This window comes from Diabrotica undecimpunctata, chromosome 3 (assembly GCF_040954645.1).
Source record: "Diabrotica undecimpunctata isolate CICGRU chromosome 3, icDiaUnde3, whole genome shotgun sequence".
Classification (NCBI taxonomy): Eukaryota; Metazoa; Arthropoda; class Insecta; order Coleoptera; family Chrysomelidae; genus Diabrotica; species Diabrotica undecimpunctata.
In genome coordinates, this window is record NC_092805.1 from 95501020 (window position 1) to 95523658 (window position 22639).

Sequence of the window (22639 nt, forward strand, 5' to 3'; positions counted from 1 at the left end):
TTGATGAATTTTCTGGAAATTCTAGCTCCAATAGTTATGTACGGCTCTTGTCTAGAATATCCCATGTAACAGGTCGTCACAGTATTTTGGCATTGGTATTAATGTAGCACTGTAGGTACTGGTAGCAAATCTAGTTTTTTTTTTGGTCAGATACTGTTTCACTTAATGTACCCTGCATAGCAATATTATTAACATATTTAATATTATTTGAGTTGATCATTAATGCTAACCTTAACTGTAACTAATATACCACTTGTAAAGTGTTTAAAAACTGTCACATTTCTTTAATCAATTTTTCAGCTGATAGGATTTAGTCTTTCCTCACATTCTCGGGTTTTTTTTACTGAAGAACAAATTCATAGAGAATATATTTCTCCCTTCCAAGTAACTCATAAGTGTATATCTTCTATTGAAGGTACACAAATGGAATGGAGCAGGTAGACACAAATAAACATATTCTGATTTTTAGTATATTTTAAAAATGGTCCCCAAAAGATAACATTCCACTGACTAAGGATACAAAAAACCTTTTACAATACGTAGATAGAACATACTTAAAATCATATTAATTACGCTACTTAAAATTAGGTTATTCATATCAACATTTAAATTAAATTTAAAACAACTAAACACTGTCAAAAATAAATTGAACTAGAGCTTAAAAATTAATAAAAAAATAAATAAAAAAACAGGTAGTTATATCTTCATGTACAAAATACATTTAAAAAACTACACCCTGTAGTTTTTCCTTCTAATAAAACATTTAATAACAAAACAGAACATTATTATTAAAAATACGAATATCAAAAACCAATCACAAGGTCTATATACAATGTACAATTTACAGGGTGTCATTTAAAAACTACGTCTACAACTAACTAAAGTAGGTCTTCCGAAAAGAGGAAAAATTTACAAAATATTTTATAAAAAATAAAACGTTTGTCGTATATTTCTAAATTTTTCCTACTCTTGTCATTTCGACAACAAAAGTTTGTTCAAAAAATATAAAGATCTCTATTTGAAAAATGTTCCATGCAATATCATTTTAAATCGGATTAGATAAACAAAAGAATTGAGCAAAAATAACAGAATCTGTATTTATAATACATTTAATACTAAAACAACCGGAACAAAAGGGTCTCTATTGTACAAAAGCTCCAAAAATTATGTTTTTTCACGTCATTCAACTAGATTCGATACATAACTAAGGTGTAAAAAAATGATTATACAAATATGTGCAAGTGAAGATGTTCTAATTATGTACTAAAATAAAGTGTGTTAATTTCATCAAAAAAATAGTGATCAAAGATACAACAAATGCACCTTAATAAATTAATGGTAGGGAACGGTAGGGAATGGTTCTGCTCAGGAATATCGAGTGAAGCTTAGTTTAGAAGTGGTTTCGACATGGCTAAGACACACACTCTACAACTATTTGAAGATTACAACCATATTGAAACAAAATGAATCTGGCGAATAGATTAATCTTTACAAGCACAAAACTCTAGATATGTGTGGCCTTCCTTTGAATGTCATGGGTGGCAAAAATATAGCATATTTGTCACAATTACCTTACTTCTTGTATTGCCCATCCGTTTCGGATGTTGGCGACCATCATGGACACGTACGTAAATTTTACAGCCAGGAAATCCTTAGCCTTCCCGGTCCTCCTTTTCCTTGTAGAATTAATTGCAGCAACCCATATCTTTCGATGTTTCTCACGACGTCACTAAGGTATTCGATTTTGGCTGTTTTTATCGACAAATATTTTCCTTTTTGCATTCTTAATAAAACGTGATGGTTACAATTACCTATCAAAGAAAATTAACAGACCAAAAATGTGGATACTTCAGATTTAGTCTTATTTGTACAACACTAATGTAAAATTATAATTTTGTACTAGAAAGTCGAATCCAATAATTATGTTTAACTTTAAAGAGTTATTTTAAAGTAATGTAAATTTATTAACGTTACCATAGTAGTTCTTTTAGACCGGCTTACAATTAAGCAATTATTTTTCGTTTAAAGAGCTTTAGTACAATACGAGAATAAATAAAAATCTTATTTAAATTTTTTGAACAGAATATTATAACCTTCAAAGTGCCCTACCGAATCTATAAGTTGACCGACCTTTCACCAATACTTTCATACGAGAAAAGAGATCAACCAAAAAAAATTGCTTCAAGCTTCCATTTATACACACTAAGCTTAGTTTACAAAAAATTTAAAGGCCTATATTAGTTTTCTTTCATATAAAAATGGTCACACATTGAAGTAAAACAGAACTTATTGCGTTTTTCAAAGAAAACTACATAATAATTCTTACACATGGTGTAAAAGTCTGGAAAATGATTCTTGGTTAACACTTTTTCCTTCGTTTTGTAGTTAATGTAAAATTTGTATGAAATGCTTTACTTCAACTTATATTAAAAACATTGTTGAACCACTGAAACGTTTTCAGTCTTAGAATACTCGGCAAGAAATTAAATGAATAATCAAATACAACTAACCACTTTTTTGTTTAAACAACATAAATGTGATAGAAGCATATAAAGTACACATTAAAAATTACGTGTACGTCAAAGATCTATTACGGCAATATGCGCGAAATGACGTTTTTCGCCGATATTAACTTAGTGCGAGGTATTAGTTACCTAAATGTCAGGTTTTATTTGCGCTCTACGAAACTTCACCTATATTGATGTTTTCTGTACATTATCATTTCAAAAATCTGTGAGAATGGTATTTAGAGAAGGCCATATAATTTCGAATTGTACGAGAAGTATAAAGATATAGTTAATGGTATAGATGTAATATCTTTCATAAAAATAGGTAGGCTTAGATGGGCTGAGCATGTGTTAAGATCAAATGAAAATTACCCACCCAGACAAACCCTATTAGCGGCACCAGTAGGAAATAGGAGTAGAGACCAAGACTAAGATGGAGGGATGGTGTGAACGATGACGCGAGAAAGATCGGCGCAGCAAACTGGTAACGGTTGGGGATGAACAGAAACGACTGGCGAAATAGTGGGGAAGGTTGAGAACCAACTAGGTATTTAGATGTTGTTCAGGCCCACTTTAATATTACGAGTAATTGTCGCGGAAATCACAAATTTTTGGTATTCATCACTGAAAGCAGATACTCTTTCCAAAAACTCTGAGTATCCAATGCTTCTATTTAAATGACGGGCCAATATAATTTATTGATCTTGATAATATATTGACCCTTCAAGCACGTTGAAAGAAAACAGCAAATAGTTTCAATGAATTTCTAATCGCAAAAAAAAGTAAATTGAAAACTTCTGTTTAAACAAAATTATCTAATTATTTCAATAGTTTTCTGCGAAGATAAAGCCGTAAATGAATACCTTATAAACCACGAAAAGAACCTAAAGTAAAATTGAGAATATACATACTAATAAGGAAATAAAAACGGTGCTAACTTTCACTATGAGGGTACACAATCGAACAAATTTGGGGTAAACAAATAGTTGAAAATAAGTACTATACAAAGAAGTGAATAATAAACAGTGATAAATTGATACTAAATAAACATAACATGTCCTCAGGAATGTACCATTCGTTTATTTAATAATAATACGATTCACTGTATACGAATAAGTATTTTTTTTTAAGTTACCCTTAATATTGATTACAAGCACTTATACTCGGTTGTACAGTAGTTACTAGCCGATGTCAAAATTTGACCAAAGTTTTTTGTAGCCCTATCCGCTTCGGATGTTGGCGACCATCATGACAATCTGTATTTTGCACACGGCTGCTCTAAAAAGATTTGAGGTTGTTTTGTTGAACCACGTACGTAGATTTTTAGGCCAGAAAATCCTTCACCTTCCTGGTACTCGTTTTCATTCTACTTTCTTTCGTTTTCTACTACCCTGTAGAATTAATTGACCAACATAGGTCAAATTAATTAAGATCGTGACTTGACATTTGGGAATCAACTGAGAGAATCTAGTTTCGATGTAAACAAAAAGTGGTCAGTCATTTTAAAAAATTAAAACATTAACAAGCCCGACTAAAAATTACAAGTGGTTTTTTTACGAAATATAAACACAACTGGAAGACATACACTTTACAGCTTAAAACACATTGTCGAGTAGTACATCCATATATCGCAAAAATATATTCTTAAAAAATATTATGGTTTTGCTAATATGCCAACTATAAGGCCATTTACTTTCATTGATTAGATATATTGTTTTAGTACGTTTATTAGAATCTTTGGAAAAAATAGCAGTAGATATAAAGTCTCAATCAAAACCAATGGCTACAAGAACTCGTGTAAAAAAATTTGTAAATTCTTGTTTGGCATGAATGTTTAAAAATTAATACAGATGCTTATGAAAATATATTGAGGCTTTTCAATTATTTTCATAATTTGCTAAGAAATAAGATGTTTTACATCAAAATAGTTTATATAATAACTCTGAATAATTACTGGGGTACAACCAGTTTGGATTTAGAAGCAAAATGGTATGGAGACAACTTTTTCTCCTTAACTTCATTTTATTTTTTCACTTTCACTTTGATTTTCTATCAAATAATAAGTTAGATGTTAAAGATCCCAAACTAATTAGAAATTTATGTAGGAGGTAAAATGCCAAGATTAGAATCGATGAAAAAACATTGTATATTGTTCTCAAGCTGTTTAAACTATGTTTGAAGCTGTTGTTCAGAAAAGCTTTCTACAAGAATAAAAATTAATTCGGTACAAATTTTTAGTATAAGGCATGCAGATGGGACTGACATAGGTTTAGTCCAACGCAATGATGCTTGGTTGAAATGAAGAGTAACGAAAAAAAAAACATGATGCAAAATGTCCCCCCAGCTATATTATGAGGTGTTAAATCTGCTACATTATGGATTAAATGCCAAAATAAATGTAAAAAACTGGACCAGATAAATATCCTACTCAAACAAATATATGCGATAATTTAAATTTGCACTTTGCAATTGCTTACAACATAAAACAAAATATCCAAACCATTTTTTCCAAATAAGATTCATTTATTGATTATTTGCATTTTTCACGTTTTCTTTTAGATATTTATTTTTGGCACACAGTCTACACCACTAAATTTAAAAACCTAACTACAGTTTGTTTGGTTTTTACCATGGAATGCTGGATTATGACACACTAGCCAAGTTACATATTTTTACATTTAGTTGACACACGCGTGGCTGCACCTACTAATTTTTCGGGGTTGGGGTGGCAAAAAGAATAAATTAGTTGTATCAGGTTGATATAAAAGTATTAATCTGTATGTGCTTAAAATAACTTAGTAGTACTTGCTGTAGCTATAGTGTTGGCAAGAAACAAATGTTAGGTTTTATTCAAATATTAGATGTTCAAAAGTATGTATCTGTTTTTAAACAAACATTAAAATGCTACAACAAAGCTAAAAATAGCTCTTTGTAATTTTTCTACATTAGTTTAGGGACCTATTTTTCAAGTTGCCTTTTGATACTATTGGATATGTACATAAGAGTTGCGTTGTCTAGTAACTTCAACGTTTCAGGACCCACGAATTGTTTGACGAACAGAAAATATAGCTTTATATTGATAATATTCATTCAGAGGAAGTAATACATTTGAATGTGATAAATTATTCAAATTTAAATGCAATTTATAATGTTCATAAACTTGTATGAGTTTATGAACGATGACACACATTATGACGCCAACTTCAGTGACACAAACTGCTTGTGTTAAATAGAAATATGCAACTTACGTTTTTTTCTTTTTGGTCACTGTACATTCCTTTTTTGCTTTATTTCCAGGCACATTTTCGGTAAGTATAAAATTTCCAATATGAATGTATATCGCAACAGAAGCAGTTTTGTAGAATTTTAAAATAAATTTGTACAGTCCTGATATGTTTCGCAGATGTGCCACAATGTGCACGTGCTTGCACACTGTGGCTATGGCTATAAGTAAAAATCTCCTAAGCTTGCAATTTATACTTTCTAACCCATTCCAAAATATAACATTTACAAAAAGTTTATAAATCAAAATTATACTGCTTCACATACTACTTTTTTCTGGATCGAATTATTTCATAATTTCCCACTTTTAATGCTAAATCCGAATAAGTCGTTGGTTTTTCTGTGTCAAAGTCATCTGTGAACCAAAAGGAAAACAAATAAATTCTAAGAATTGTAAGATAAAAAAAATGAAGAAAAGGGTATCCTAAGTTATTGATTAAAAGAAAAGCACAAACAAAACATGAAAAGAATAATAACATTGCAAAAGAATCAAGCTGATAGTAGATGGAAAATTTAGTTGGGAGAAAGGGAGGAAATAGAAGTTAGATCGAAGATTAAATTACTGAAAAAATAATGTAAATACTGAATATTATCTTAATTTACTTGATTATAAAACTTGCCTTGTTTACTTTCTACTGTCTCGTTCGAATTAATTGGGACAAATATGTTTTTCTGGTCTGAGTTAGTGTGTGATTACCGGTGATGTTCCAAAACGCCTCAAACTGGTTATATCTGCTTAAAAGTCGGTGTGACAGATCGACCTTGACTATAATTTACTCGTTTGACTGATTTTGGAGTGTCAATAGTTCCAATTGTAAAGCGTGTTAAAATATCGCTCATAATGAACATGCATCTATGAATGTGAGATACAGCTACGGCAGTTGGTGTGGGGAAATCAACCGTTTCCAGAATTTTAAGAACATTTCAAGATTCCTGATCACCGTCTCCAAAAAGTAAAAAAAAAGTACAAATTTTTGAAAGGATTTATTGGATTATGGCGTTGAAGTGAGTACCTCAACCTACGGAAAAGTCTTCTGGAAGTTGACCGGAAGGCAAAAAAAGCGAAGAAAAACGAATTTATAACACAGAAAATTATAAAAAAAAAAACGCTTAGCATTACCAAAAAATACTGATCATGGACTTTGACGACTGGAAATGTGATTTTCAGTGATATTTGTGAACAAATGTTTTGGGTTTTTTCACAAAAAATAGCACTGCAAGCTTAGTTCCTATTAAAAACATGATGAATTCTACCAAATATCTCAAACTATTCCACAGAAGGATTGTTCCATTCATGGAAACATTTGACGTAACATTTCAACATGACTTGGTCCCTTGTCAAAATTCCAAACTGGTTTAGACTTTTATGCAGGAAAACAAAGTAAAAGTGCTTGATTGGCCGGGTAATTCACCAGACCTAAATCCCATTGAAAACTTATGGCAAGGAACGTTTAACTAAGATGAGAAACTACAAAAAGAAAACTACACTATAAAAGAAAAAATGTTTAAGTGCTATATGTGACAATGATGAAATAAATACCACGTACATTAAACTATGTAAAGATTAATAGCTAAGGTTGTATAAAAAAAAAATTCTTAATTTGTCCCAATTAAAATCGAACAGTATATTTGTTATTTTTTTTAACAGATAAATATTCTCAGCATTACTACGATTATTTACAAATAAAGCTAAGCCTAAACTAAGATGCACCTATTAAATAAACATTAAAGATATACATGATAGACTTGTTGTAATTTTATGTACTTAAAGCTGCAAAATAAGCAATATTTATATCTACCTGATAAAATTAATGTTTTGCCAACCCCGTATTATAAGCTCTTTGACATATCAATAGTATACGATAGCTAAAAGATACCTAAGTTAGCTTACATAAATTAAAAAAATACATCTGAAACTTAACCTCTCTAAAGTGATGGCCCTTTTTTGTTTTATCATTTTAGAGTTTGCATATACACAGTAAATGAACATTTTTCCTCAATGATCAAATCGCAATAGAGAAATTTCAAGATCAATTAATTAATTTCTTATTTATATTTGGTTTTGTAAATGTGATAACTCTTCCTTTATTTCTAGAAAGATTTCATCCATTCTAGAATATTATTTTATTTTAACCCTTTCAACAAATAACATAATTAATATAAGTTCAAAAAATGTCTGATAAAAACTCGAAAGGGTTGTAAAATTTAAACAAGTGAAATCCATCAAATTGTCTCAACGACAAATGTTAATACTCAAAAATGTCTAATACATTACATTTTTTAAAATATGGAAACCAAATGTACAATCATAATTAACTAGGCCGATTTATGAAGTACGAGATAAAACCCACATTTTCTGTGTTTATCAACCCATCCAGATAGTTATATATAGTAGCTGTTTCATCTAAATTATTTTATATTTTTCATAAAAAGATACTGTATTACTTGTATTTAAAAATTCATAACAAAGAGAAGAGTAATACACAAGTAAGCGATAATAGGCCAAAAACATGACAAAAAAATGTGATGTGACAAAAAAAATGTCATGATTGTGTGATAAAACTGCTACTGTATAAAACTGTTGATATATACTCAGGACGATCAGCAGTTAAGTCTTTTACATATTGGGTGTTGAGATCTGAATCTCATAGCGTGACGTTTCTGGTTTTTATGATCACATTTACCTGCCACTCTTACGGTCTAGTGCGCAGGGTGAATTAATTAAGTCTCAGATAGATCTACTTAGTTGTCTCTACGGGCTTTTTTCTTGCTGGTCTTCTTAGTTGCCTTTGATTCTGTCCATGTGTCTAAAAATAAAAGAAATATACAATAATGTAATTGAATGTCTATACAGAAATGTAAATATAATTTCCACAACATAACTAGTTAATGTAATAATATCAAAATCATTTAGATCTGATTATAATCGAGTGTTATAATTAAGAAAAACTAGTAACTGCAGTAAATAAAGTGTTAGTGTTGGTGGAGGAATTGCCTAGGGGTTGACTAGTCTCAGTCAGATATTTTTTTCTTTTTAATCAGATATTTAATTGGTAAACAAAATTGACCTTGCCAAATGTTGAAGTACATACCCTCATATACTTGTTAATAATAATTTAGCCAAATAACCTGAACCACCAATACGGCAGGTGTATGGATTGTAGTCTAATCCTTCAGAAGATGTACCTACAGTGAAATCCAGTACCACATGTCCTATGTTTTGGCTGCTAAATCAGCCATAAAACCTATTTATTCAGACAAGAAACAAAGTGCTATCCTGCATGCAGTGTAAAATTTAGTATTATTTGATTATGTCAAAGCTCTAGGTGATATCGCCAGTCATAAGAACATAAGTTTTGTTTCTAGAATTTTTGTCTCTCAATTCCTCATGAACTCATTGAAGCAGCTTTCAAGGATTTGGGTCTTCAGCTCGTGTCACTGGTTACTTTCATCAAGGCTGGAATTCAAGGTGATGAGTATAGTCACATCCTATCTTTCAGAAAAAAAAAATATACCCCACTCCACCATCTGAAGATTATGAGCTCCATACCTCTCTGTTCACCCCCTTCGACAATAATGGTTACCTCATATTTTTGTCAACTGACAAAATGGAATGTTTCCAGTGTAGTCAAGCTGGACATAAAGCTAAAAATAGTTGAAAGGAAAAAGAAACTCTAACTCAGAACTCCCTGCAAATGCAGTAGAAAATGCAGTGGAAAAAACGTAATCTAAAATGCCTGGTCTCATAAAATCAATTAGTTAATGATCAGCAAAAATAGCTGAAATCCTAGCCACTAATTTCTACAAAAAGTTTGATCCTAAAAACAAAATGATCACAGCACTGCAAATAAATGGAAAGAACTATGATACAAACAACAATAATCCTATAAGTATCTGTTTAGAAGTCTTTAGATTAAGTCCAACTTGTTGATTAGCCATAGCTGTTCAGTGTTCCCCAAAGGTTCATCCGCTTCCAGAATCAGCTGCTTCAAGATATAGATCTTAAATTGATAAATCCCACCATTGTCCCATCTACGAAGCCCTGGGAAAAGGTTCTTGCAGATACTTTCTTTATATTGAATATTCTTGAATATTCAAAAAAGACAAGCACTAAACATCGTCACAAAAAATCTTTTCTGGAGATTATACATAACATCTCTTTTGTTGAGTACAAAAAAAATTCAAAATCATCTTTAATAATAGAAAGTGAAAACTCTCAATATTGAAGTAGAATATATATATATATATATATATATATATATATATATATATATATATATATATATATTGTAGTTATTTATTGAAACTTACCTCCAAGTTCATCAAAGACAGGAGCAGTTTCTTGAGGAGCAGCAGCAACCTTGATGACAGGTTCTTCAACTTTTGGTGGGACTGCTGGTTTGGGAGCAGGTACTTCTTTAATTTCATTCTTCACTTCTTTTTTTACTTCCTCTTGTTTAATTTTAACCTCTTCCTGTACAGGTTTTTCTGGGGCTTCCTTCTTGGGCTTCTTCTCCTTCTTTTTCTTGTCTTTCTTCTCTTCTACATTGGCAACTTCTTCAATTTTTATTGGCTCTTCAGGTTGTTTTTCTTTTTTCTCTTCTGTAACTTGTTTTTTCTCTTCTGCAATTTGTTTTTCTTTTTCTTTAATTTCCTTGTTGACTACTTCTTTAACAAGCTTGTCCATTTCTATTTTATCAGCTCTCGCATCTTTCACTTCTTTTTCTTTTTTGGATAATTTTTTATCTTTTTTAACTGGTGATTGGTCTTTCTTCTTTTTATCAGATTTAAGAGGTACTGTTTCCCAGTTGCCATCATCAAAATCTACTGGTTTCTCTGACGCTTTGTTTAAATTTTTCTTATTTTTGATTTCCTCTGTCTTTTTGATTTCCTGTTTTTTAGGCTTTTCATTTTGTTTGTCTAGTTTCTTCTCCTTCTTTTCTGGTTTTGCTTCAACAGCTTCTTTTTGGGGGGACTTTTTGGAGTCCTTTGATGGGGATTTATCAGATTTTTGATCTGCACTGCTAATGTGACCATTAGCAGTAGGTTTCTAAAATAAAAATGAATAAAAATATTAAACCTTTAACTTTCAAAGTAAAAAAATATAGAACAGTAGCATAACTATGATATTGCAATGTATAATATATTTGAACCATCCAAAGCTAAATTCGATAGATCTAGATCCATTTAAGGATTATTTACGGATAAGATTTCACTAATAGTTTATTTTAAAATAGAAATTTAAACATTCTTAAAAGAAGCCACCAAATATGTCCTATTTTATTTTATGTATATTGAAAATATGATTTCTCTAAGAAACCTTATTTGAACAATAACTGAAAGAACTAACCATATCAAAATGTTAAACTATATTTAGACGATCAACATATCTCATGATTTTAGTAGATCATTTTCTTGCTTTTTAATGTTTCAATCATATTTTAGGTTATTTCAAAATGTCTACATGTCTCCAATAAATCCCCTTTACTTATTTGTATATTTGTTGAAAATTTGAGTAAAAATGTTGATGACAAAAATATATCAATTAACTCCTATCTGAATGAAATTATTACTATAATTTTTGTAGAATGCAAAATAGCAACTCAAGATAATTTTTATAAAAATAAATTCCAAATATCCCTTATCAAATAAGCTTTCAAATTATTGCATGGATAAGCTGTTACTTTTATCAAACTAATGACTAGTCAACAACTTTTTCTAGTAAGTAACAAATGATAAAAACATGATTGTTATTATAAATTACAATAAAAATATGTTTAGTAGCTGTTTTAGCATATTCTGTTTTTATGTAATATATTTGAAAAACCTAATTATTCAAACTAAAAAAATTGTCAATTTTAAAATAAAAAACAGTTATTAAGTGCCAAGGTAAATTCAAATTCCAAATTCAGTCCTAGAAGGTATATTATAAAAATTGTTTTTGTTTTGCTCATATTGGTTTTTTCTATAACAAGAACTGTTATAATAAATAGTTTTGGAATACTTATTCATACTTGGAGAGTAGGGGTCGTGTTATAGAGGTGCACATTTTATAAGAATAACCACATCACACATTATACATGGTTCTTGATAACTGGTCCTTATAAGACACCTAACTCTCACTTTTTCTCATAGGCCACATCCCAGGCAACTGCATTGCTCTGTAAGCTAAATTAAGTGCGGGTAGATGGGTATATGGTAATAGATTAGTCAATAATAGCTGGCCTTTCCAAAACTACTACACTATATATTCCCAAGAGAATTTCTTCTGATATGACAGTGACAGAGAGTGAAGAGTGTGTGTGTGTAGTGACCCGACTCATTCTCAGCTCCACTTCAGTTCCTGGTCGGAAGGTGTCAAATATGCTAAGCCATAAGTTTAAATAAGCTGCCAAGGTAAGGGATTGCACCTTGCAGAACCTGTTTGACTGAATCAAAACCTAAAATAAATTTAAGAGAGATTCAAAGAATTGGAACATGGAAGGTCCAGAGATTGATCCAAAACCCTGGGAAGCTACAAATAATTGAAAAATAAATGTAAATCTTTCAGTATAGGGACTTTTAGAAATTCACTGGAGAGGTAAAGGTCATTTTAAAACAACTGCTGACAACATTGTCTACTTTCCAGGCCCAGATAATACAAGTACAAATGGAGTAGCAATAATATTACCCTCCAAACTGAATGTCTTCTTCTTCTTCATGTGCTATCTTCTCTGAGAAGGTTGGCGACCATCATGGCAATTCGCATTTTTGATACCGCTGCTCTAAAGAGGTCAGCAGAAGTGCAGTTAAACCAAGCTCTCAAATTGTTTAACCAGGAGATGCGTCTTCTTCCGCGACTCCTTCTACCCTGTATTCTTCCTCGCATTATGACTGAATGTCTACATGTTTGGAAATGATACTGTTTACAGATACTGTACAGAAAAATATCCATTAAAATGTGAATATCCTCCAATACTTTACACCTTATACAGATATACACTGCTACAGCATGAAGACATTGACAGGTTTTATGACCATCTAGAAGAAACTATTATCTCTAGTCTCAAACTAGTCACAGTCCTAAGAGATTTTAATGCCAAAGTAGGCTCATATAATGAAAATATTGAAGTAATATTAGACAACAATGGACTGGGCAGAGAAATGTGAGAGGTGGAGTTGTCTGTCTTGTGGAGTTCTGTGTAGAGTATCATCTTGCACTTACAAATATGTTTTATCAGCACCATCCACAAAGATTGTACACATGGCATAGCCCAAATGGACAAACAAAAAATCAAATAGATTACATCCTAATAAAATCAAGATGGAAATCATCAGCTATCAACTGCAAAACATATCTGAGTGCAGATTGTGGAAGTGATCATCAACTCCTAGTATTAAACTTTCAATTTCATTTTAAAGTCCTTAAAAAGGACCTAGAAGAAAACCTTTCCTTAGATCAAGTAGATAATTATTCAGAAAACACATGGATCTATCTCAAAGACAAAATAATAGAGACTGCAAAAGGCTATATGACACCAGTTTCCATAATATGACACTTGGGACTGTGACAACGCAGAGAAGACAATAAAAGTATATTTGAAAAGAACAATGCATACAGAGTATTATCGAAAGAAATAAGAAAGCAATGCCACAATGACAAAGTGGACTCCCGAATATACAGAGAAATAGAAGAAAATGATTGTCAGAATGAAGGTAAAGTAAAGACTGATACTGACGAAATAATGGAAATGTGGCAAAACTATTGCAACAATTTATATAGAAATAACGAGACTCCAACAGGAAATCTATGGCTCCCCAACTACCCTAGAGGACCTACTGTCTTACTCTCTGAAGTAAAAGATGCAATTAAATCGCTAAAAAGAAGCATTGACACAATACCCAGAGAAATGCTGCAGTCACTGGGTGAAAATGGCCATCTGATTGGTGCATCTCAATGTATATTCCACTATACAAAAAAGGCGCCACTACCAGATGTGAAAACTACCATACATTGTCACTAATAACACATACTAGTAAAATCTTATTTCATATCATCAAAAACAGATTAAAAATTTACATACATTATCAAATACACCAAGAACATGCAGGTTGGTAAAGGGAAAATTTACATGTAAGCAAATCCTGAACCTAAGACAACTTATTGAAAGTTAGAGAGAATTTCAAGTATCTATAATAATATGCTTCATTGGCTACCAGACAGTATTAGATTGTGCAAGTTGGATAAATCTTTGACACTTATTAAAAATCTGTCTGTACTAGATCAGAAGTTCCCAAACCAACGGAGAGTAGAGAGATGGGCTAGGCAAGGATGCATTTTATCACCTGACTTATTCAATATTTATGGTGAACATATCATGAGGATGGCTTTAGAAGGACATGTCAGTGGAGTAATGATGGCTGGTAGAAAAATCCAATTTAAGATTTGCTGATGACACTACATTTATAGCAGCAAATTAATTAGAATTGCTAGATCTCCTAGAAGAGAGGTGAGAAAATAATAAAGTTGGTCTTAAAACTAATACAGGAAGACAAAAATAATGGTGGTAGACAGATTCAACACTACTAAGTTGACTAACCACTTGCAGAAATACCAGATGGTAGACAGCTTTAATTATCTCGTATCTAGTATAACTAATGATGCAGAAGTTCAGAGACACATTGGTATGGCAAAAAATTTGATGAGTCACCTAATTAATAGTTTGAAAAGATGATCTAATGATCTAATATCAAAAACTAAAATGAGACTAGTGAATGTATTTGTATTCTCAATATTCCTACATGGAACAGAAACTTGAGTCTTGGCACAAGAAGAAGGTCCAAAAATTGGTGCCTTGCTCACAGAATAATTTAGAGATTAATTGTTTCCAGAAACATTCCTGAGAGAAAAACATAAAGATGGTCCAACCAAATTCAGAATTCAGCGGGCCACTAATTCTGTGAAACTCTTAGAGCATCCGAAGATATAGACCAATAGAGAAAATTTGTTAGGAGGAAATCACGATCCTCAATAATCGAGAAATTACAAATTGACAAAAGATTAAAAATGTTTCACAAAAACATTTCAGACAGTGATGACCACTAGAGTCATTTTAGATATAGATATGTAAAGAAGTAGGTACATGGTAAATGCAATATTTTTCTACTGTCAATTCATCAAAAGATCAAAACCAAATACAAAGAAGAGAAGAAAGCATTAAAAAGGAGGTAATAGATTCAGATTAAAATGTTATCGAGTTCAATTTATTTGTCCAATTGGATGTTCTGATGGGCTTCTGTGTTCTTTAGAAAAACAAAATTGATACAGAAAACTAGTAATTAAGATACTTTTAAAAATGACCATGGTAAATGCTAAAGAAATTTTTGAAACATGTATTTTTAAAGCGATTTCCCTGAAAAAATTGTTATTTAAAATCTGTTTGATACTGAAGAGCACAAAGTACACTATTTTACAAAATGAGATACACCTGCTATGAAAAATATTCTGTAAAAGTGACCACTTGGAGAACGATTAGTTTAGGGCACCCAACATAACCAAACTTATATTTGACATTTAGTGTAAGCTTAAATGATGTCAGAGTTGCCATATCCTCAGTTATTTCATACTCTCACATTACATAAAGATGAATTTAAAAAAATTCATATATAACAGAAATACATTGAAATGATATAAGAATTCATAATTTTTAATTAAATTAAATTAAAGATAAAAAGTGAAGATACACTAAACTTAAATTTATTTTAAAACTTAAACTTAATTTATCAAAGCTGCATTGTCACAAATAATTTACAATGTTTAACTGCATTTAAAGTAAAAGAAAAATATCTATGAATGCTGTTTTATACTTATTCTAAACTTGTAGCTTCTCATAACACAAATTATAATTTCGTAAAAGTAACTTTATATTTTTTTAAACATTCATATACATATTTTACAGAAAAAATATGGCAACACTGTGACGCGGTGCCTTGAGGAAAATATATTTGATTATGTTGGGTGCTCTAAACTAATCATTGTCCTACCACTTTATTGCATGGATTGTGATAGGAACGATAATTCTGCTTGTAATATTTCAATGAGTAGCACAAAATATGAACTTATTCTTTAATTCATTACTTTATTTTAAATGTATGCCATTCTAAATAAATTTAGTCTTTCTTAAAAAAAATTTAAAGGAAATAAATTTCTACAGGTATAGCTACTTCAACATAATTTCCATGTTCAACTGGACCGCAGTGGTCACATGCAATGGTTAAGCAACTTGAATAACATAGTGATAATTTGGCCTAACAGAACTCAAATTTATAATTGTGTATATAAGTCACAAATGACCAACTTAACACTAAACATTTTAAAAATATCTTTCCAAAGTGAATATGATATTGGTCTTGGATTAAACTTATGAAACATAGTGAATCAATATATTGTAAATGGACACAAACTGATGTGTTATCATGATTAGTACTATTTAGATATGATACATTTATTTACTACAAACAAAACTATCATTTCCAATAAAAAAATATATCATATCTCTTTATACTTTTTTTGGTAAGAATTAAACTAACAAAACTAAAATGAGTTTTACCAGGAGTATTATTTTGCAAACCAGTCTTAAATATCTACAAGATATCAGGAATTATATACAGTCGCCTGGAATCGTTTTCAGAGGAGATGATTGGTGAATACCAATGTGGCTTCAGACCAAAGAGGTCAACTATAGACCAAATACATATGTTAATAGGTCTACATGAAAAATGTGTTGAATATAACATACCTATTTACAACTTGTATATCGATTTCAAACAGGCGTTTGATGGAGTAGATCGACAAAAGATGTTAAAGCAACTATCTATGTTAGGAATACCCAATAAGTTGGTTAAACTTATACAAATGACTCTGGAGGGTTCCAAAGCTATGGTGAGAATAGATGGAGATATGACGCAGGCCTTTGATATTGAAAATGGAGTTAGACAAGGTGATGTCTTATCAACAACACTTTTTAATCTAACTTTAGAAGCTGTTGTTAGAAAACTGGATATAAACAGCTGTATTAATACAAGATCAATGCAAATATGCGCAAATGCGGATGATGTTGCCATAATAAGCTGCAACAAAAGGGTATTAAGTGAAAAAGTTATAGAACTGAAATGAGATGCTGCTACATTTGGTCTATATATAAATGAAAGCAAAACAAAATATATGGAGTGCACAAAATCGAATCAACATGAGAATCTGAAGATAGACAACCATACCTACAAATATGCCTCCACTTTTCCCTACCTAGGCTCAATAATAAATGACAACAACATCAGTCAAGAAAGGTAATAAGTGCTTTTATGCATACAAAGACTTAATGAAAAGTAAGTTACTGAATCATGAGTCTAAGCTTAGAATCTACAAAACAGTAATTAGGCCAGTGGTCACATATGGATGTGAAACGTGGACCCTCTCAACCACTGATGAAAATCAACTGAGAATATTTGAGCGCAAAATACTAAGGAAGATATTTGGACCAACCCATGAAGCAATGGTTCGTGGAGAATTAAAATAAACCAGCCATAAGCTGGATGAACTAATGCGGAGCGCAGATATTGTTAGATTTGTAAAGTCACAAAGACTAAACTGGCTTGGTCACCTAGAAAGAATGCCATATAATCAAGCTGTAAAAGTAGTCCAGAGATGGAAGCCCCAAGGAAACAGAACAAGAGGAAGGCCCCGTAAAAGATGGATAGACGACATAGAGAGAGATCTTAAAACCATGAACATCAGGCAGTAGCGAAGGAAAGTATGCGACAGGGAAGAACATTGTTAAGCAGGCCAAGACTCACAAAGAGTTGTAGCACCATTAGAAGATTATTTTGCAAAATATTCATAATATAAACTGTATATTATTTTACTGCTATTCAGTGTTTATATTACTAAAAATGTTGTTTGTTTATATGTTTAATAAATTCACAATAACCCAATAAGTATAAGATTTGATTATCATATTAGTACCCTACAGGCAATATTTGTATGGTTTGTTGTTTCACTATTGGTATAGTTGAGATATGGGTATAACTATTTGAATTTTATATGAAACTCCTGTAAAACAAATTGTTTGATATTTCATTTCCAGATAAGTTCTTTTCAAAAAATTATTCAGCTTTTTTCCTGGAAGCTGAAAAATTTATTGGTTACATTACTTATACTAAATAAAGTACCAAAATATGACAAAGAACAGATTCAGATCCAAACTTTTTTGTATTACTGTATCTATTGATCAAATATGCAAATGCACTTACACTGTGGACAAATTTTACCTATTTCATAGTTTTGTTTTAATATTTTTTCAAATAAGTATCAGATATTTTATTATAACAAAACAAGTCATTAGCCATGAAGATTTCTGAATAACAGCAAATTATTAAAAACTCCAAGCCTAAAAGACATATTTAATTAATATACTAAGGCATAAGTATTTCTGCCACTTGAAGGTATAGGGATCAAAGTCTAATATTTAAATTCAAATTAATTTACAAATAATATACAAATATATAGTAAGTACCATAGGCTTTTATAGAATAACTACAATATTTTTTGTTATAAAAGTATTGCACATACAAAATGATCTAAAACTCTATAAACATCTGTTCCTATCATTTATATTAATTAAATTGAACAGCAATATAAATAGATTAAATATTAGTCGTTTCAAAAGAGAGAATGAACTAATTAATGTATGAAAATTAAATAGATTATACTGCCACCAACGTATTTATACTTAATGTTAACGTTTTAAAATCTTATGCACAATATTAGCTACAATTTTAAGTAAGATTGAAATAAAAATGTGTGTACAATGCTGTATGACAAGCATATGTTGAAAGAAATAAGTTCTCAATAAATGACAGAAAAAAGAAACACTTCTAATATTAAACTATTTCATTAGTTTTCGTACCTTTTCCTTAGTTTTACGCTTTTTCCCAGCAGATTTTCTGTCGTCAAAAGATAATTTGTCGAAGGGTGGTTGTTCGGCAGATTTAAAACCAAAAGTGAACACCAAAATAGCTCCAACGATTGCTAAAGCTACAGGAATATACAGAACATATTGACCGGATAATTCTTGAACGATTTCCATGGTTTTCAACAAATCTGCTTCAACAGGCCACCTTCAAGAAAAGATATAACTAAATTTTTTTGGTGACGCGGCCGTGACGTAAACATTAGTTTTCCTATTCGTGCGACACGTATTTGCGCAGTGCTATATGAGCATGCGCCAGTCAAAATAACTTTCTATCTTTGTTTATTAGCTTCTACAGGATGAACAAAAAGAAACAAAAATCTGAGACAAAGGCTCTGAAAATAATATTCTATGCTTTCATTAAGGTCTCTAATTTGTATGCTAAGGTGATATAATCACAGAATAAGTAATTCTGTGATCTAATCTGCTAGTATTTATCTATGTCTAACATGTCTAATCTGCTTACATCTGAATTTAAAGCAGCGATAGACAATTTGTTATTTTGATTTTTGAAATTTCTTACAATTTTTTACTTAATACATTTCTTTCAAACTATATTCAAATTTTATTTTTAAACATCTTGTTTAGTTTATACAATAATTAAATTTATATCAAATGATATTTATTTATATTTTATTATTAATTTAATATTTAGTCTGACTTTGGCAAGTCTGGCACAAGTAAACAATTACGTATGCTTTGTTAATACGTTTGCATGTGCCGTTAGGAGTAAACATAATAATTTTTTGAATTAGTATAATATAATATAATTTGTTTAAACATAAATAATAAAATTACTTTCTTTAATTTTAAAAATACATATTACCTATTGAAATTTTAAAAATAAAGAAAACATATTATGAGGCTTTGTGCCAGTCTACTGTACCGCCTACTTTACCACTTTTTTTTGTTATTGCTTCTAATAGATTTTAGAAAATATAACTGTATTCAAATTTTCAGTTACTCAATCTCTTACCAGCAGATTCGTAAAGTCATTGTTCACTTTTTATGTTGTAATTTATTGTATATTTTTCTTTTCCTTATAATAAATCTAGATAATATAAAATATTAAACAATAATTTATAACATAACTTTTCACATTTATTTAAACACTGAAAGAAAAGTAAATTTGTACTATTAAAAACAATTTCAATTGACTTGCATTTTCAATTTTGTGAATGTTTTTTGTTGTTTTTGTGTGAAAAATTATCGTTAAAATATAATACCATTTTTATTTTACATCGACAAACTCCTATTACAATTATAATATAAAACTGCATTTCCAATTAAACATATGAAAAATTAATTTTTAGTTTACTATGAATATTAAGCATAAACATTGTCTTATATCGTCAGATAATGAATTTTATAGAATACATTTTTTTATGTCTATAATTTTTTATCACTGTGTTTAATTTTATACATCGGCAACACTACAACTGTCATTTTCTTGTTAATTTTTATATATCGGCAACACAACAACTGTCATTTTCTTAAATCAACAACTATCGTACTGTGTCAATAGTCGCTTAGACAAAGAGAGAATAGTCGCATTGCCTTGGATGTAATTTGGCCTCTTTCCTCTGAATATCCATCTTTTGTCAAATCAAAACTCATTTTTAGGTTGACATTTACCAGACTTGTTATGTATATTGTTAGATAATGGATTATTAGGATTTTGCAGTATAATTGAGCTTAAAAATCTATTTAAAAATGAATGAAAATGGGAATGAATATTTTACTTCCTTCAAATTTATATTGTGGTCTCATCAGTTAATATTTTCAAATTTAAGTTGTTAAAATATTGTGTTAGTAAATTATATTCATGTGTTGCAGCTATGGTTGAAATTTTGGAAAGTAAGAATAAATTAAACAGTTTAGATTATGTTCTAGCAGGAGGTGGATCAGGTTGTATAACCCGAGCGTTAAGTCAACCACTTGATGTTTTAAAAATACGATTTCAGCTGCAAGTTGAACCTATATCTACTGTAGCAGTTTCAAAATATAAATCTATACCTCAAGCTGTAGCCCTTATACTCCGTGAAGAAGGCCTGAAAGCTTTTTGGAAAGGTCACATACCTGCACAATGGTTATCTATTACATATGGAATGATACAATTTTCTACATTCGAACTTCTGGTGAAGAAAGCTAAATCAATGGATTTTGAGAAAAAGTATTCATATTTGATAAATTTTATGAGTGGAGCAGTTGCAGGTAAACTGTTCTATACTTTATGTAATCATGTTGATCTCCATTTTCTTTCTATTTTAAGTATATGTTGTTTTATTGCCTCTTTAATGGTTTTGTCTTGAGAAATGTGAACTTAATACCCTTGACAACCATTAAATACCTTAGATATTTGTTGGCCCTGTGTCTATGCTTCTTTGTATTTGGAAACTCCATTGCATAAAACTTTTCATACTGAGTAACTGTGAGTTTTTCAGAACTATTATCTACACATAGGGGGTTCACTGTACTTACATATAATGATATAGTTTTTTTATGTTTATAAACAATTCTTAATTATAAATTTTAATTAATCATATTCATATATTTTTAATTACAGGTTCTACTGCAACATTATTGTCCTTTCCATTTGATGTAATTAGAACCAGACTAGTTGCTCAAAGTGAGCAAAAGATGATATACAAAGGAATAATCCATTCTTGTCAAGTTATTTTGAAAAATGAAAAACCTATTACCTTATTTAGAGGTCTATTGCCAACTTTATTTCAAATAACTCCACATGCAGGAGTACAATTTATGACATATAAATTATTTAATGATATGTATTCACTTTTATTTAATCAGAATGAAGTAACTTTATCAAATAGTGTTGTGTCAGGAAGTTTAGCAGGTCTCTGTGCTAAAACTGCTATATATCCTTTAGATTTAGTCAAAAAGAGAATGCAAATACAAGGTTTTGAAGAAGGTAGAGAGATTTTTGGGAAAGTTTTTAAATGTAAGGGCATGATAGATGCTTTAGGTAATGTTTATAGAGATGAAGGTGCAGCTGGTTTCTTTAAGGGGTTATCACCTAGTTTATTAAAAGCATGTGTCTCATCTGCTTTATATTTTGGAACATATGAGTTATGCTGTGATATAATAAAGGTATTAAAAGGAATTTAAATTTCTAGTCAGGATACCAAATAAAGCGATCTGAAATAATTCTAAGATCTGTATGGCAACGTGCAATAAATCAGTTCGAATAATCATTTGAATAGTAAAATTTATAAGCCCAGATTTTTCAAATATAATTGTAAAGTATATAAAAGTATTGTAAAAGTATAGTAAAGTTTAAATAGATGATGTGAAAAGTAGTATTTGTGCTAAACTATTGTTTGAATTTTTCCATTTTATAATTGTTACTAATAATGAAACTAAATAAATCGAATAAAAGCAAATCTAAAGCAATTATGTTCTTTATGCATTTCTTTAAAGGTCACTACATAGCATTACTTCATTAAAAGCTCAGTAAGAAAATACAGAAATGTCCATATCTAGTCAAATTTATAGACATTTATAGACATTTTTCCCAAAAAAATATATATTAATCTCTTATACATTTTGGAAAACCAAGTACTATGGTATAAGATTTATATTTAAAAAAATGAATTTTATATAAGTAATCCATTTTTCCAAGTTTTTGCTTGGATTTGCCAAATGGGACACCAATAGTTCTTAGCTTCTACAAATCCTATGTTATCCTACCTAATCTTATTGATTCTATTGGCTTTTCTAAAGCTAAACTATCCTGTCCAATGTTACACTTAATTAGTGTAAACAGTAGTTAACTGGTAGATAATGTAATACTGGACTTATTGAAGAAATTCATTTCAGTAG

General features: G+C 30.3%; 2 protein-coding genes across 2 annotated transcripts; one reads left to right on the forward strand and one right to left on the reverse strand.

Moving 5' to 3' along the window:
* Positions 1–1951: 1951 nt before the first annotated feature.
* LOC140437075 (uncharacterized) lies at positions 1952–19008 on the reverse strand. Its single transcript, XM_072526330.1, has 3 exons — positions 18734–19008; positions 10101–10839; positions 1952–8596 (listed from the first exon to the last, which is right to left on the reverse strand). The coding sequence occupies exons 1-3, from the start codon at positions 18911–18913 to the stop codon at positions 8532–8534; spliced, it is 984 nt and encodes a 327-aa protein (XP_072382431.1). The 5' UTR covers positions 18914–19008; the 3' UTR covers positions 1952–8531.
* Positions 19009–20392: 1384 nt separating this feature from the next.
* Positions 20393–22271, forward strand: Tpc1 (Thiamine pyrophosphate carrier protein 1). The gene is made up of 2 exons (XM_072526331.1): positions 20393–21010; positions 21363–22271. Exons 1-2 carry the CDS (start codon positions 20635–20637, stop codon positions 21923–21925), a joined length of 939 nt encoding a protein of 312 aa, XP_072382432.1. The 5' UTR covers positions 20393–20634; the 3' UTR covers positions 21926–22271.
* The last annotated feature ends 368 nt before the right edge of the window (positions 22272–22639 follow it).

Coding starts and splice junctions, on each gene's coding strand:
- LOC140437075 (XM_072526330.1), bottom strand. CDS start 18,913: ATGGAAATCGTTCAAGAATTATCCGGTCAATATGTTCTGTATATTCCT. Junction 10,840..18,733: donor AGCGTAAAACTAAGGAAAAG/GTACGAAAACTA, acceptor TTTTTATTTTAG/AAACCTACTGCTAATGGTCA. Junction 8,597..10,100: donor TGTCTTTGATGAACTTGGAG/GTAAGTTTCAAT, acceptor TTTTATTTTTAG/ACACATGGACAGAATCAAAG.
- Tpc1 (XM_072526331.1), top strand. CDS start 20,635: ATGGTTGAAATTTTGGAAAGTAAGAATAAATTAAACAGTTTAGATTAT. Junction 21,011..21,362: donor TATGAGTGGAGCAGTTGCAG/GTAAACTGTTCT, acceptor TTTTAATTACAG/GTTCTACTGCAACATTATTG.